Source organism: Phascolarctos cinereus, unplaced genomic scaffold (assembly GCF_003287225.1).
Source record: "Phascolarctos cinereus isolate Bilbo 61053 unplaced genomic scaffold, phaCin_HiC Scaffold_1;HRSCAF=81, whole genome shotgun sequence".
Lineage (NCBI taxonomy): Eukaryota > Metazoa > Chordata > Mammalia > Diprotodontia > Phascolarctidae > Phascolarctos > Phascolarctos cinereus.
Window position 1 is genome coordinate 204,959,781 of NW_027555514.1, and position 17,974 is coordinate 204,977,754.

General features: G+C 35.7%; 1 protein-coding gene across 3 annotated transcripts in view; it reads right to left on the reverse strand.

Moving 5' to 3' along the window:
- Positions 1 to 242: 242 nt before the first annotated feature.
- Positions 243 to 17,974, reverse strand: part of BICD1 (BICD cargo adaptor 1) — a 218,440-nt gene continuing 200,708 nt past the window's right edge. The window contains exons 9-10 of one of the 3 annotated variants that reach the window (XM_078156613.1): positions 5,735 to 5,810; positions 243 to 423 (exon numbers count right to left, since the gene is read on the reverse strand). In XM_078156613.1, coding sequence (XP_078012739.1) covers positions 336 to 423; positions 5,735 to 5,810 — 164 coding nt within the window. In that variant the 3' untranslated portion in view covers positions 243 to 335. The remainder of the gene's footprint in view (positions 424 to 5,734; positions 5,811 to 17,974) is intronic. The other 2 variants (XM_020975809.2, XM_020975810.2) reach the window with 2 other exon arrangements.

Consider the following 17,974-nt stretch of genomic DNA (forward strand, 5'->3'; position numbering starts at 1 on the left):
TTTCTAGCATATATTTTATATTGGCTTAAGTACCTCTGATTTAAGAGATAAAGCCAAGCATCTGGAAACAGATTTTTTTTAAAAGTTCCTATCACTGAACATTCTTTATCTAACTTTGTATGCAATCAGAGAAACCATCAAGCATCCTGTCAGACTGGCCTCTGTGCTTGTGGTGTACTTCTCAACCTTCTCTCAAGTTCCAGTAGTATAGAAATAAAACAAGTTTTATTCATGTTACCAACTAGGCAGAAATGCCTGCTGGATGCTGGGGAGTAGCCTGCATAACAGTTGTACAAATTCCATTCCATACTTTTTTTTTCCATTGAAGATGAAGACTAGGGATAAGAAGGCTGGGAGAGACAGTTGAGAGGGGCACACTGAGAGCTGGAATGTGGCTGCTCTTCTGGAAGAATGATATTAGGACTGAAAAGGAAACACATAACAGAACAAAGGAGCAGTAAGAAATGTGTATAATGCACAAGGCAGAATGGCAAATCATGCTTTAAATAAATAATTTAGCACAAATCTCATATTTAAATCTTAAGATCAATGTTGTTTACATAATGTTTTGTTATAGCCATGGAAATTTTACTTTGGAGTCTTATTGTTGTTCAATCATTTTTCAGTCAAGTACAACTCATCATGACTCCATTTGGGGTGGCATCTACTTAAATATAAAGCATGCCCCCCAAACCTGGGTTTCTTAGGACAGTCCTAAAGAAAGTAAAATGTGCATAGCAAAAAAAAAAAAGTTAAATCTTCCCTCATCTTACCTTCTTTCTCTTATCCCCTCAAAGTCATCCATCTTTATTAATATTTAGCCATACTAAGGAAGTTCTTGCAAAGCACTCATTTCTTTGATGGATCCAAAGACATCTGAATAATACATTTGATTACTAAAAAAATCTGGTTGTGAGGGAGGGTCTTTAGAAATTGCTTTTTTAGTTCAGAATGGTAGTGTGAACATCACAAAAGTATTTTAAAAGGTTTTTTTGGTACCTAAAACACTCTTCCAAAAAAATTACCAATATGGGACCTACTCCAAATTTGTTTATGGGATACCTGTAGGATGGCTGAAAAAAATCATTCTTATATAAGTTATTTTGCTCTTCAAGGACAGTTTTTTTTCTCTCTCAGTTTTAGTTTTTATAAATTTCTCAGACTCTTCTTTCTACAAATTTAAAGAAAATCTTCATTATTTCTTTTGGGCCTCGAAATAACTTTTATGCCTATTTTAGCAACACCTATGTGATGTGGTGGGTAGAAGGTTGGAGCTAGACTTGGGAACACCTGGGTTCAAATCCTGCCTCGGACACTGCCAGCTGGCTGTGCAAGCCTGGGCAAGTTACTTGACCTCTGTTTGCTTCAGTTTCTTCAGCTATAAAGTGGAGATAATATCTACATTTCATGGTTGTTGTGAGGATAAAATGAGATAATATTTGCAAATGCACTTTGCAAACCTTAAAGCATAATATAAATACTAATTATTATTATCATTATTGTTATCATTCTTACACAATATGTGATGAGGAAACTGAGGTTGAGTGAAATTAAGTGATTTGCTCAAGATCATACAGCTGAGAAGTGGCAGATGCAGGATGAAAAGACAGGCTATAAGGCCTTAAAACATAAAGTTTTTCAAACATAGGTTCACTGCCCAGGAAGAACTAAGCTGCTTAGCTCTGAACTCCTTGAGACAGACCATGGGTCCTCATCCTTACCATAGCCATTTTTCTGCAATGCTTCCTGTTGCAACTTCACCCTGTAAAGCAGACTTCCAGAGACCATATCTTGGTCAGTTCTGAACTCCATGGAAACACATATTCTCATTTTCTCCTTGACCATTTCCCTCCCTGATGACACATGTACTCCTCTCCCCTCTTCATCTTTTGCCAATCAAATAGCATTGCTTCTGAAAAAGGATATATTAATGAATTGGGTTTTTGCTTCTAAATTGTTATATTATACTGTAATAAGAAGTCTGAGTACCCCCATTAGACTGTGAGCTCCTGGACAGCTGGGACTGTCTTTTGCCTTTCTTTGTATCCTGAGCACTTAGCACAATGACTGGCACATAATAGACACTTAGTAACTGAATGACTGATCAAGTCAGTTAAATATGATGAGGGTGTGGGGGTAATCTCAGGAGAGGTGTTCACAGACAGGGGCTATAGAATTTAAAAAGCTTAGCAGATGGGGATTAATAGGCAGAAAATGATTGCACATTTCTTTTTTGCCTTTCCCATGAAGCACTTCCTCTTAATCTAGAGATAAATTTAATTTAATTTTGGCAATATAAATGCATCCCAACAATCTGTAATTAGATGCAGAATTCATGACACTGGGCAAGTCACCTACACTTTGAATTATAACTTCTTTAACTGCCAAATGGGAAAAATAATCCCTATTTTGTCTATTTCATAGGGTTGTTGTGAGAATCAAATAAAAATTAGAAAGCTCTATAGAAAATGCAAAAAAAAATTGTTATTAATGTAGAATATATGGATGTTGCTTTTGCATATCACTCAATCAGAGGCTGGAGTCAATTTAAAACTAGGAGGGAATGTGAAAAATAGTTTTTTAAATTATAATTTCCACAAAAGTCTAGTGGAAAGGAATGCAGTCTAGGAGCTAGGTGGAAGTTGAACAAAGGGAGTTATATTAGAATAAGAAAACACTCTTGGTAGTGAATAGACTAACCAGTAGAAAATCAGTCCAGAGGTTAGGTATAGATTAACATTAACATAAGTAATGGCCAGGTCGCCTGAATTGTGGGGAGTGGGAGATGTAAGTAGGGGCAGAGACTCACATGGGGAAATTAGGTGCTTCAGATAGGCTGTCACCTTTGTAGTACCCAGCTACTGGGAAAACAGGGGAAGGAAATTTGAATGGGGAATAGGGAATAAAAAGGTGTGCATCTGTCAATACATGTGCTCTCACATGCATGCTCTTACATATGCATGATGCCTGGCCTTCCCAAGTGGTTAATAAAGCTTCTTCCTGATTCAACAATGGCTTCATGGAATTCATGATATTGATATGGATAACATTAAGAAATTACTAAGAAAGTAATTGTGGTATGACAATATGGAAATCTTGAGAAGAAATGGAATTATAGACTAAATACTTTTGTTAATCAAACTATCTGAAAAGAGAAATGTCTTCTTAACTGCCTATTGAAAGTGAAACAAAACCTTTAAAAAAGCATACTAAAGTTTATCTTAGAGAGAAAAAGTAAATGAGGGAGACAACATGCAAATATTTTTGCATTAGATTGTGAGCTCTTTGAGAGCAGTAATTTTTTGCCTTTCTTTGTATCCTCAACACTTAGCACAGTGACTAGTAGTACATAGCAGGTACTTTTAAGAAGCTAGTTTGACACACTGACAGAGAAGATTCTTCACAACCTTTCAATTCATTATCTGAGGTAAAGTTTTTGGGGGTGGTTTTTGGTAGGAGTAATTTTAATTCTTTCTGGTTTTCTAGTCAAAAGGTAATTTCATGCTTAGATCTACATTTACTTGGTTTGTTTATTTTTGCAGTCCCATGTAGGGAATTCCCAGGGTGAAACCTCCTTTTAGCCAAGCATATCAACAACTTATCTGAAACTTGCAGAGTTGCCAGTGGCACTAAGAAGTTAAGTAACTTGCCCATAGTCACATATAGTCTAAGAGGCAGAATCTTGTTAGATTCTATGACTGGCCTTTAATCCACCATGTTACTTTTCAGCTTGTGGGATATCTTTCCCTAACTTAAGATCTCATTGAGATTGACTTGAACAACTAAACTTGAAAAAATTTGTGCTGCAGAAACAAAAAACCCATTATGTTTCTAACTAAACACATACAGGCAAACTGGCTCTCTCCTCCCAAAATAGCAAGAATTTGTGGGAGGCAAATCATGTTGTACACACTATAAACTACATGTGAAGCTTCTGAACAATAACAAAATAAGCATTATATATAATTGTTATTTTTTAAAAATGAGTTCTATTTTAAAAGTTTTTTTGTTATTTATAAAACTTAAATTTAATAAAAATAAGTTACATAATAAAACATTTAATAGAAATTAAATTTGAGTTATTTAGCAAAATCAGCTATTTGTTAAAAAATTAGTTACATTTTCCCCTTTTTATTCTAAAGGATCTAGCTTTGTTTCACCTCTAGTAAAATTCTCATATTTGACAGTTTGAGTTTATTTTGATTCTTGAATTAAGGTTGTAAATGGTAGGTTCAGAGATTGTTCTGAGGAGCACTGAGCTGACCTTTAAAAAAAATCAATTTCTTTAATAAAATAGATCAATACACTAAGGGAGTTACCTTTAAAACTGATAAGAAGATTTTAAGGGAAAGGATCCTCATAAAAATTTTGGTTGGTTAACTGGGTACAAAATGATTTCCTAAAAAGACAGAGCTTCAATTTTTGAAAAATAGAATAACCCTCTTACAATGTAAAATTTTCTCTATTCAAATCTATGTAAAGTTCATAACCTGGCATATGTTCCTCAGTCTCATTAAATTAAAATTAGATGGAGTCCCAAGACATGCTACTGGCTTGAAAGATTGAAAATGGGTCATTACAAGATACAAACTGTATGGGATTGAATACTTGAATTTTGGAGAACTGCATCATACAACTTACCTCTGCCAGAAAACAGAATGAGACTCAAATATAGTAGGCCAGCGTGAGAAAAAGTCTGTTTAAATTTAGTTTTATTTCCCCTCACCTTACTCCATCCTTAATTCTATCTGTTCTTGACTCTTTCCTAGATAGTTTTTTTAAATGAGTTCCATTTTTCCATTTTGATTCTGAAGAATCTAGCTGTGGATTAAGCCACAGACAAATAACATAGGGACAGCAGATTAATTTTCTACTCTTTAAATTCCTAAAGTGTTTCCCTCCATAATTATGACAATTGGACCTTTGACCCACAGGTTGGAGAGGTGAGGTGTGCTGGAGACAGCTCTTGCTAGTTCAGGAGAGCTGTTAAAAATTACTGGCAAATGCTAAATACAAATCAGGGATTGATTTTTTTGGTTGATTATCTAGACTTAACAAAGTCATAGAGAAAATATTTTTAATGCAGATTAAAAGTAAAAGGCACCTTCCCCACCCCCCACTCCCTCCAAGCTGGTTGTTAAACATTGACCAGCATACCCCAGGCTAAAAGTTTATCAACATTGTTTACAAGTTAACGAGAAAGTCCTAAGTTAAATGTTAGTGTCTAGATCTACTGTCATATCAGCTTTCAGATCTTATGGATAAGAAGAGCAGAACTCAAACTAGAAGCAAAACATTTAAAGAACTGTCACAGAAGTCACATTATATATCTTTCTTTGTTTTTATGGGAAGTATATTCCTAACACAAAAGAAGCATGTTAATATCTGCAGCATTGATATTTCCATAGATGAAGAAGATAAAGGTTCAGTATAGAATATAATACAAAAGCTACTTGAATACTAATGAAATAAGAATAGTTTTCTATGATACCTGGTCAAGTATTATTCTGCCACCTAGAGGCTGCGGCTGCTATTCTGCAGTTCTCAGATTCCTTTGTAATCCCCATTCTTCCTGTCTAGTTTGTTTCCCTCAATTAGTGTTTACTGAGCCCCTGCTTGAGTATATATTTCAGGGAAATACAATCAAATATGTAAGGTCAAGGTAAAGTTATGGTTAAGTGGTGAATGGATCTGAAACAAAACTAAACAGAATAAGAACTTATCTAAACATTACCTGACAGTCTGGCAGTCTTGCCTCCTGGCTAGTTGTGAGCATTGTGGCGATATGGAGGCAGCAGGCTGCTGACAATCTATAAAAAACTGATAAATTAGACATATATACAAAGAGATGACAGAGCAAGGTGTTAGTAACAGGATTAAATGGTAAGCAGCTGATGAGATTTAGTGAGGAATAAATGTGCACTTGAGTCTTAATCTGGTAGAAATCTTTATTAAATACTTTTGTTTTGATATTTCTTTTTAAAATTTTTAAAAATATTTCTAATGAAAAGGACAGCAGCTACTTTTATAATTAAAAATATTGCTAAAACATCTTTTGGTTCTGGAATTTAAAAATTTTAATATTGATTAAACTGAATCTTTCCCTCCCTAAAGTCCATTTATCAGTATTAAGTCTTTTCTCAAGTACATTATTACATGTTTACTAGCAATCTAATGCTCAGCAGAAGTTTCTTGAAATATTAATGAAAGAAAAAACAAGGATCTTAACTTTTTTGAATTCAATAAAGAATCAATTTAATAACTTTATTTGTTTCCAGAACCCTACTATTCCTTGTAAATGTACCTATTTGCTAAAAACTTGTACGCAGTTAGAATAACAAACATCCTCACAGGCTGTAGAACTGGAAGGACCCTTAGTGGTCAAGTAGTCCAAACAACTTTTACAGATGAAGCATTTGAAATTCAAAGAGTCTCAGTGACTTGTCAAATGCCCAAAGGTATTAAGCAACAGAGAGCAAGGATTCAAACCCAGGTCCTGACTCCAAATCTAGTGAGCTTTCCTCTACTACACTATCAATGAATGGCTTTAAGAAAGAGGATAGAAGCATCAAAAGAGGCTAATAGCATGACTAATAAGGAATGGTCATTATGGCACTTGGATGTGGAATACAATATAAAAAGAAAAGTATTCTTTACTGCATTACTTCTATACATGCCCTGTTTTCTTCTTCCTACTAGACATTTAGTTCCTCTATGGCCGGAATTGCATTTCACTCTCGGCGGAATGTTTTGACCCTATGTGTTCTATAAATGCTTATTAAATTTGAATTCATTGAACAAAATGAAATATAGTTGCCCCAGTTTATTTGGACAAACGTTGTAACACAACTTTAAAGGAGCATAATAAAAACATAAAGTTAAAGTTGTTTTTGCTGACTTTTTAGATAAGTAGACTAAATATGGGCGGGGGGGGGATTTCACAAAGCCAGAAATTCAGGGAACTCACCATCCTTCCATCTTCCCCTAAACTCCATTCACCAAATCTCTGGGAACTTATTTGATCCTATCACATGCTAATTTGAGGCAAGTCATTCAACCTTTCTCAGCAGCACCCTTTCCATTCTCTTAATTAAAATGAGGGAGTTGGACTACTGGAACTCTGAGGTCAATTTTAGTATTAAATCCTATGACCTAGTAATCTTATGAATTCCAAAATACTCTGCTCTCTAAAATTCTACAGTACTGTTAAAAATTAACACTGTGGTAAAGCCTTTTAAGTTGCACATCTCTATAAATTCCTGTATGATTGTTTGGATTATACCTTTCCTGTTTCAGAGCCCTCAGATCTGATCATTGATGAAAGTTGTAGACCAAGTAATATATACCTTCAGTTTCCCATCTAGGATCAGGAAAAAAAAACCAAGCGAAACAAGTGGGAATAAAGAATAAAATCTTGGAAGAAAGAGAGAAAGGTGAGGACAAGGTTTTGGCAAGGGAGAAAAAGCACTGGACTTGGGGTCAGAAGATGGGAGTGTTAATCTTGCATTTGCTACTTCCTAAATGTGTGACCATGAGCAAGTCACTTAATTTCTCTAACTTTGTTTGCTTTTCTGTAAAAAAAAATATGGGAATACTGTAATAATAATAGTTATACTTTATCTCACAGGGTTATGATGAGGATTAAATGAGAAAATGTATATAAAGATTTTGTAAACATAAAGCTTTACATAAATGTAAACTACTATTATTATGGATGAATTTAACTTTAAGATAAAATATCAGTATTTATTAAAAGTTTAATATAAAATTCCCCTTCAAAAAATAATAACATTTATTTTCAGATTTACAGAAGTCTCACAGCAAAAGGCAAGAAGTAGGCAAGAAAAGGTCTGAAGTATGTGATTAGTGGTTAAAGAAGTGAATTAAAAGGTAAAAAAGAGGAAGGTCAAAGTTTACTTTATATGGAAGACCTTTTCACAGACAATAGGGCAACTACAATTTGCGTTAAGGCATTGGCAGGAATCTTCTAATTTTAGAACAGGTGATCACAAAGTCTAATGTCTGAGAATAAGCAAGAAAGTTTGAGGGATTATGCAGGACAAATTTCTATACATAAAGCTTCACTCAGGAGCTGTCAGCAAGAGAGCACAGTGAGCAGGAGTGGCAAATAGGAAGTTTACTTTAGTGATTAGCCGTGAGAATTAACTATAAAATCTGTCAACAATAAATGAGAGAAATTGGCAGATTCTGGTTTCAGAAAGTATCAACAGCAAGAGGAATTTTCCTATGACATGAAGAGATTATGATATTTTTGTGGTTTTACCAGTGCCAAAAAAATACTATATGATCACAAAATGCGGTTTGGTCTCATTATTGTTCTTGTAGTTCATCTTTTGATGTTCATTTTTTGGTGCTGACCAACAGCATCAGAAGGATGATGTCTTGCAAGTGAATTGGATTTAAGTGAGGCAAGGCTGTGCAAAGTCATCAGCCTCACTCTCTCCTCTAGAGTCATCTAAGCCCAGTGGCAAGACAAAGGTCATGACAACAGGAGATGGCCCAGATGCAATTGGGGACCTTGGCCTTTTTAAGCTCAGGTCTTTCCCAGGACTCAGTTTATCTGAGATAACACCCATTCAGTGACTAAAGGCTAGGTAAGCCTAGTTTGCCTTCACAAAAGGATCAATCTGAGAGGGGAAGGACCCTCAGAGTTTTTGACCAGAACAGAAACAATTGCTATTTTACCCTCACTCTGAGCAATTCAAACCCAAACAATGTGCAAGTCAGTCTTGGGCTCATTATTGACCAATCAGTGCAAGCCAGAGTGATCTGGCATAGTCAAGTACCTCCATTTGAATCCCAATGGGTTTTATCAAAGCCTGGTTTACCAGAGCTTATATTTCAAGAAATCATACATGAAAATTACTTGAGACAAAAGTTAATTGTCCCAGTTTTTAAAAAAATGATAAAGTAAATAGGGAGGAAAAAAATCTAGCCCCCAAACCCCATGATATCTTGTGAAGTATAAGCAATCAAAATGTATATTCCTTTGGACACAGCACCCATATATAAGGGTATGACTCCCCACATGGACAAAGGGAGAAGGCAGAGGAGGAGGAGGAAGAAGAGAAGAGGAGGAAGGAGAAAATAGTAGCATTGCCCAACTGGAACTGGCCAGTTGGGTCCCCAGTGGGGCAGCTACTACTTCTCAGAAACTGTTCTTCATTTTTTGTTCTCAGAGGGCGGGTGATGTCTTGATTTGCAAGTGAATTGGATTTAAGTGAGGCAGGGAGGTGCGAAGCCATCAATCTCTCTCTCTCTCTCTCTCTCTCTCTCTCTCTCTCTCTCTCTCTCTCTCTCTCTCGTCATCAGAGTCTGTATAGTGGTCTCATTATAAGAGAAGGTAAAGTATCAGAAAGAATAAATCTTGTCTTGAAGGTGTGGCCATGAGTAGGAGTCTGTGCACAGTACAAGGACTGGAAACTGAACTTGAGCAAATGGCATTAATAGTGCTTTCAACTGAAGGAGGAAGGAGTTGCTTGATAGGGCAGAGAGGAAATAGGGACTCTGAGACACTGACTCAATGTTGCTGTTGGTGAAGCTTTTGAAGAGAGAAAGGGAAACAGGCTGAGGAAGGAACTGATCTAATAGTATCCTATTTTAACTAGTTATTCTTGCTAACCAGTGCTAAGCTCTATTGTTGCTAAAGTGCAGAAGGGCTACTAGTGCTATAATCACCCAAATAATAAGCTTGTTTTTGTGTTTGGTCATTCTGACTCTTCATGACTCTTAGTGGTGTTTTCATGACAAAGATACTGGAGTAGTTTGTAATTTCCTTCTCCAGCTCCAACTGAGGCAAATAGGGTTAAGTGACTTGCCTAAGGTCACATGGTATGCATCTGAGGCCAGATTTGAACTCATAAAAATAAGTCTTCCTGACTTCAGTTCTAGCATTCTATCTACTATACCACCTATCTACCATGTATAATCAGCATCTTAGAATAAAGCCCTGGTTTCCTGGCCACTGTTATTGAAGAATAGAAGTGCTTCAAAAGGAAAAAAAATGTGACTCTTCCTCTAAATGCATATCTCATGGAGGCTGTTGCTATCTCAATAACAGCTCAGATATTGTTATTTTAACATTAAGAACTAAGATGAAATTGGTGAAAGAACAGTTGTTGTTGACACTTAGAAGTAACAGTTGAGAAATATCTTGACATAAAAAGCATCTCCGTGATCCAGAAGGATCTAGGAAGTATTTGAAATATGTATGCCCTTTCTTAAGGAGTCAGGGAGATGATGTATGTTTAATCTGTGATCTGTGAGGATCAATAAGTAATCTACATGAAAGAATGTAAGGTTGGACTTCTTTCTTATGAGAACTACAAGTGTTGTTTTCTGAGGAAATCACATAAAGGAAAGCTTATAATGAGGATTCTGTAAAGAGCTTGAGAAAACCTGAAATATGGTTTCTCAACACTGCTAAAAAGAAAACAGAGAAGAACAAATCTTGAGGGAAAATAGTAATATGGAGTGAATGGAATGATCTGGGACAGTTTCCAGACAAATGAAGAGTTAACTAAAAGTTACAGATAATTTAAAGGTTTGAAGTGATTCTGGCAATGCCATTAATTGAAGTATTATAATAGTTATGTACATGTTTACTATTGCTTTCATTTGCTAATAAATTGCATATTGAATAATTTTAATATTTATTTAAATATGGAAAAATAAGTGTAACAAATAATGGGAAAGGAGGTTTCTTTAGCTTACTGAGTAATATTTAATGAATTGTAGTGTGGCCTTGAGCTAATCAATTAATTAATGAGAAGATATTAAAAAATTATTAACAAGAAATAAACTATCCAACATAGTCCCCAGGTCATTTTAGAGCTCAAGGTTAATAAATAACTAAGAATTAGTCAAGTAGCAGGCTGAAGTTGGATGACTTATAGATGAGACAGTCAGACCTATGGGACATTTCTGTTTAAAAGAATAGAAGTACTTCAAAAAGGAAAACAAATAAAAATTATCTGAAGTTATAAAGAGGAATCTTAATCTATGTCATATGGTGTGATAATGTTACACAGACGAGAAAGGAAGAAGGATCAGTGAACTTTTTGGAATTTTTAATAAGCATGATATTTTTGCAATACATGATAGAGGTGGGAGCAGCTTCTTGTGCTCTGTGGATCAGGAGAGAGAGATCATCAGGAGGGAGGCCAACCCCCACACAGGTTAGAGGAAAATAAGGTCAGTTGTGGTGGGCAATGTTTCTTTATGAAAAAGTATTGAAGTGGCTATGTGTGATCTGTACATGGACAGGAGATAATTCGATCTTCCTGAGCTGGATATCTTTACATGATGAAGAGCCTCTTGACACTTCTCAAATCTGACAACCACTAATACACCATGTGATTTATTAGGGGACAAATCATATACTGAAGGAATCCACAAAGAATTATTAGGGACTGCAAAGTCTTAGGGAAAAAGCTGAAGACCTTGAGGAAAATGTGGTACTACCAACTGAAAGTAAGGGCTTCTTTAAAAAAAAAAGTAGATTTGAAAAGTGAGCAGCTGGTGTTTGAAAATAAAATCAAAATTTCTGGATCAGGGCTTATGATACAGGAGAGATGGCTTCTTGGCACAGGAGATAGTAAAAATAGATTTTTCCTAAGACTTGCAAATCTATTTAAGAGAGCTTTAAACCAAACACGGAGGGATGGGGGAAGAGTCCTCACATATATCCATTAAGACAGAAAACACAGAGACTAACAGTTATGGCATAAGAAGAATTATATCAATTCAGTGGACTGGCAATTTATAGGAGACAATTAGAAGAGTCGGTAATAAAATTCACGACCAGATGTCTATACACAAATTACAAAAGAATGAACAATAATGTGAAGGAAAAATTCACAAGGAGGTAAATTCAATCTCATTGGTATCACTGAAGATTGGTGAGCTGTGATTTATGACTAGGAAATGGCTATAGAAAGATATTTCTTATTCAAGTCCTTCTCCCTTCTCAAATCAGTCCTGCACCCAGCTGCCAGCTTAATCCTAAATGACACAGCTAACTATGTCATGCCCCTGCTCTAAAAACTCCAGTGGTTCCCTATTGCCTTTAGGACAAATATAAAATCTGATTGAAGTTTAGTTTTCCAGGCTTATTAACCATTAATTCTCCTTCAACTACTTTGTATTTTGGCCAAACTTGCTGTTCCTTATATACAATATTTGATTATTTATCTCCCATACTGTATCTCCAGCTTGAAATTTACTTTCCCTTCCTCTTTTGCCTCTTAGAATCCCTAGCATCCTCCAAAGCTTAGCTAAAAGGGCTACTCCTCATGAGCTTTCTTGGTCTTCAACTGCTGGTGTCTCCCCGACCAAAACTGCCTCATGTTTATATTGTATATATTTTGTATTTACTTGTTTGGGTAAATGTTGTTTACTTCGATGTAAGCTCCTTGAGAGACTGTTTCATTTTTATCTTTGTGAACCCAACATCTGGTACATATTAGGTTTTTAATAAATGATTATTGATTGATTGGGTAAGATGTAGGGAGAATGAGAATTAATACTATTAGAAGAGTTTACTACAGACCACATGACAGAAGGGGAAAATGGATGATCATTTTAGGAGACATATCAGAAACCTGGCATTGAATAATGATAAATTATATAGTAGTGACAGGAATCTTTAACTATTTGGACAGTTAATGGGGATTTCTGTCTATCCCTGTGTCTGTCTCTGTCTCTCTGTTAAAGCTAAGCAACTAAAAAGTTTCTGACTTGCCTTAGTGTTAATTTCATTCTTCAGAAGGTGGAGGAATTAATAAAAGGAAATGTTAAAACTCTCTCTACTACCTCCCCTTCACCCCCATATCCAATCAGTTAAAAAACCCATCATTTCTAACTTTGCAACATTTCTTACATATGCCCCCTTTTTTTTCTCACACTACTGTCATTCTGGTACTTGCCCTTATCACCTCATACCTGGACTATTGCAATAGCCTGTTGGTTGTTCTCCTTACTTTAAATCTCTTCCTCTCCAGTCCATCCTCCACTAAGCTGTTAAACTGATTTTAAAGTGCAAGTATGACCACAGAACTCCACTATTCAATAAATTCCAGTGGTTTCTTATCACCTCCAGGATGAACTATAAAATCATCTGTTTAGCTTTTAAAGCCCATTATAACCTGGTCCTTTATCACCTTTTTAGTTTTCTTACACCTTAGCCCCCTCCACAGATACACTCCATGATTCAGATCATACAGCCAGATCACTAGTCTCCTTACATTTTTTTACACATGACATTATCTTTTTAGTCCAGGAATTGTCACTGGCTGACTCCCAAGCCTGGAACTCTCTTTCATTTTCACCTCCTGAATTTTCTGGCTTCTTCAAATCTCAACTAAAGTTCCAGCTTCTTCAAGAAGCCTATTTCCAGTCCTTCTTAATCTTAGCACCTTCCCTCTAAGATTACATCTAACTTATCCTGTGTATATCTTGTTTCTACATAGTTGTTTGCATGTTGCCTCTCCCATTAGACTGTGAGCAATTTGAGAGCAGAGACTCTTTTTTGTCTTTTTTTCCCTTTGTATCCCTAGCACTTAGCATAGTGCCTGGCACAGGATAAGCACTTAATAAACACTTGTTGATTTGACTAAACTGGTCCCAATTGAGAACAATAAGAAGCTACAGGTTGCTGAACTAGAAACGATAGGAACCTGGAAAGGAAGTAACTTTGTCAATGTAAAATTCATGATAGATGAGAAGAGGAAACCTGTTTATAGTTTGGTATACACGCTAGATTTTTGGACAATATATTTGAAAGAGTTCAAAGAAAGGACAAATGCCATTACTTAAATTCTTCTGAATAAATCAGCTGAAGAAGAATTCTCAAGAATGAAATTCTGATGTCACAAAATTTTGGTAGGGAAGAAAAGGGTAAGCTGTTTAAAGAGACATGCATACGGATATATATGGAACTAATTGATAGACTTGGATGTTTAACAGCACACACATACATAGAAATATCTATCTGTCTATCCATGTATCTATCTGTCTACCAACATGTACTTGAATATAAAAAAACATTCACAGTTCTATAAAAATAGTACTAAAGGATACTGAATCTACTTAAATGAGATTCCATAGGGATAAATGTAAAGTGCTATGTTTGCATTAAAAAAATCAAATGCACAAATATATGATGGAACAAGTTTTTATGAAAAAGATCTGGAGGTTTTGGTGTACTGCAAGCTCAATATGAGTCAACAATATAATATCACAACTAAAAAGCTCAAGCGTTTTGAAGTGTCACTGACAGAAATACAGTGTCCAAAAAGAGAGTACTGACAGCTCTGTTTTCTGCGCTGGGTCATATCATAACTAGAATACTGGGCTTCAGTTATGGATACCCCATTGTATTAAGTACATTGATGCTTGCTCCTTGGAAGGAAAGCTATGGCAAATCTGGACAGCATACTAAAAAGCAGAGACATCATCTTGCCAACAAAGGTCCATAGTCAAAGCCATGGTTTTTCCAGGAGCAATGTATGGCTGTGAGAGCTGGAGTATAAGCAAAGCTGAGTGCTGCAGAATCTATGCTTTCAAATTGTGGTTTTAGAGAAGACTTTTGAGAGTACCTTGGACAGCAAGGAGATCAAATCAGTCAATACTTAAAGAAATTGATTCAGGCTATTCACTGGAAGATCAAATACTGAAGCTGAAGCTTTAATACTTTGGCTATGTAATGAGAAGACATTTTATTCCATAAATTAAGAATGAAATAAAAATTATAAAAAGAAGACATTGGAAATGACCCTGATGTTGGGAAAGATGGAAGGCAAAAGGAAAAGGGGATGGCAGAAGATGAGATGGATAGGTAGTGCCATGGAAATAATGAATGAGAATTTGGAAAACTTTAATAGATAGTGGAAGACAGAAGGGCCTGGCATGCTATGATCCATGGGGTCACAGAATCGGGCATGACCGAACAACAGCAACAGCAACATTGACAAAGCAGATCATGTTTAGAGGGCAACCAGGATGGTGAGAACTGGAAACTATTTGATACAAGAATAAATTGAAGGAAGTAGAGATGTTGAGCCTGGAGAACAGAAGATATAGGGGAACTATGATGGTTGTCTTCCAAATATAGATAGAATGGCTATAAGAGATTAGATCTATTCTCTTTTGCTCCAGGGACCTAAACAACCAACTGTGTAGAATTTGTAAAGATGAAGATTTTAACCCAAGACAGAGTGAAACTTCCTAACAATTAGAGTTACTTAAAAAGGAGGTAGTGGTTTCCCCATAACTGGACATCTTCAAGAGGAGGCTTGAATAGGTCAGGTTTGTGGGAGTGTGGAGTCTTGTTCAGGTACAGATTGGACTAAATGTCTTCCGGGATCTTTTCCAACTCTGAGATTCTATGGTACCATATACAATTTTATACAGTTTTGCAGAGAGCCTAGGAGCTGTCCTTCCATTAAGCTATCACTTCTTATGTCTTCTGGTTTTGCATATAATGAGAGTATCACTGTAAATATGGTTTATTTCCTTCAGTCCATAGCAATTCACTGCCCATTGGATAAAAATCTTACAATTCAAAGTATCAGCAGTTAAATAAACACAGCCTTTGCCACCTATTCCAGTATTCTGCTCCTAGCACTGGAGAAGCAGAAGGGAATACATATTGCTGAGAGCCACTTTGAATTTTTGTGAGTTTCCATGCCCTCCAGATTTACCACCTGGAAGACAACCATGGTGATAAACCCCTCAATATTTAGGAAAGTTCATACTGGAAACTGTCCAGCTTGGTAGAAGTTCATACCAATATAAAGTTTTTTGAAGTTAAGATGTGGTAATCAGAAGAAAAAGGAAAAGCAGATGACTGAATTTTTGAGGACAATAAGTTTTCTTGTTATTTAGTCATTTCAGTCATGTCTGAATTCTTTGTGACAGCATTTGGGGGTTTTCTTGGCAAAGATACTGGAGTGTTTTGCCATTTCTTTGTCCAGTTCATTTTGCAAATGAGGAAACTGAGGCAAACAGGTTAAGTGACTTGTCCAGGATCACACAGCTAGTAAGTATCTGAGACCAGATTTAAAGTCACATCTTCTTGACTCCAGGTCTGGAACTCTATCCACTGTACCACCTATTTGCCCCAAGGACAATAACAGCCAATGTCAATTTAATTAACTAACTCTGTTCAGCCTTATTTGGAGGGAATTGGGAAAGGGAGCTCTTGGGATGTTACTGGTATACAGAACTCCTATCAAAATTGCCTTCACCAATGCAGATGGCCAACTTTTCTATAATCTATGAATTTAGGATTACCTGGGATACCATTACAAGATTAAATAATCTGCCCAGAGAAACAAAGCAAATTTGTTTCAGAGGCTGGATTTTAACCTTTTTCTTTTTAACACAAAGGTTGGCTCTCTATTACACCATGTGGAATATAGATTGTCCTTTAGGAATAAAAAATATCAAATGTTTTCAGCCTGAGAGATCTGAAAACCACATGATTACAATGGAAAAGATCTACACTTTTGAAAGTTCAAAGCTCTAAAATCTCCTCTATTACAAATTCAGTGTTAATGGTTTTATGAACAATGGAAAATCTACAACCTTAACTGTGCTATTTTCATTATTAAGATACTCAAGCATAAGCCTAAGTTGACATTTGCTTATTAAGAGTTACAGAAAATCCTATCTTAAAATCAATTTCTTTTTTAAAATTTTAATTTTTTTCCTAACAAATACAAAAAAGAACATTTTCATATACACAGAAGAACAGAAAGATTGTATATTCGATCTCCATTTCATAGTACTTACTTTTTAAAAAATTACATAATAATTCCATGCTACTTTCAAAGCTTTCCTAACTGCCTTTGCTTCTTTCTGAGCTTTTTTGTTCCCTTCTGCACATTTTTTAAAATGTTTCAATGTTCCTCTTTTTTTTTTGTATCACTATTGCTAGCCCTTCCCTCTCCCTACCAATACTACCTCCTAACTAAAAATTGGGAGAAAGGAAAAAAAAATAATTACACAAAATGAATTCAACATGGTGGCCATATCAAAAAAAAAATCTCTTTCTGCACCCTGAATCCATGACCTCTCTGTCAGGAGGTGGGTAACAAAGGTCTTTTGGAGATATGGCCGGTCACTGAATTGATTAAAATTCTTAAAGTCTTTTAAAGTTGTTTTTATTTATAGTGTTGTTGTCCTCATATAAACAAATAGTTCTGATTCTGTTCAATTTATTCTGCATAAGTTCACAGTACCAAGATTCTCTGAAATCTTTTCTTTCATCATTTCTTATTGAGCCCTAATATTCTGCTACATTCATATACCATATTTTGTTCCCCTGCAGGTGAGCATTCTCTTAGATTCTAGTTTATGTGTTTCAGTCTTTCCTTTTTAGTCCAGTCCCTCCTCCCCAAATCAGGAAGTTTGTTTTGCTTGTGTCTCTTCCCTCCTTAGTATTATCTTCCCATTTAACTCTCCCTCCCTATCCCTGCTCATTTCCCTGTTCAGTTTGACATCTTTTCAAACCAAATTGTGTATTCAGTCCTCCTTTATTTCAGATAAGAGTGAGGTTCATCTTATGTCTGCTTCCCCCAAACCTTTCTCCATGATTATAACTTTTTTATTACGCACCCCAGTTATGAGAAATGAAGTTCTATCCTATTCTTTTTCCTTTCTACTATAGTGTATTCTTTTTGCCCTCCCTTCTCTTTTCCTTCTTGAAATCCTCATACTGGAACCAATATATCTCTAGGTCTTTTGTTTTTCTTAACTCCCTCTGAAGATATTATAGTTCTTTTTCCTCTTCTCTCATTAAACTGTTATCACTACCATCATACAGCAACTTCAAACTGCTCAAGCAAATTTACCTGTTTAGATTTTTCTGGACTTGTGTTTGTATTTCAAAGTTTCTACTCAGCTCTAGTTTTTTTTTTTTAATCAAGAATGCCTCAAAGTCTTCTATTCT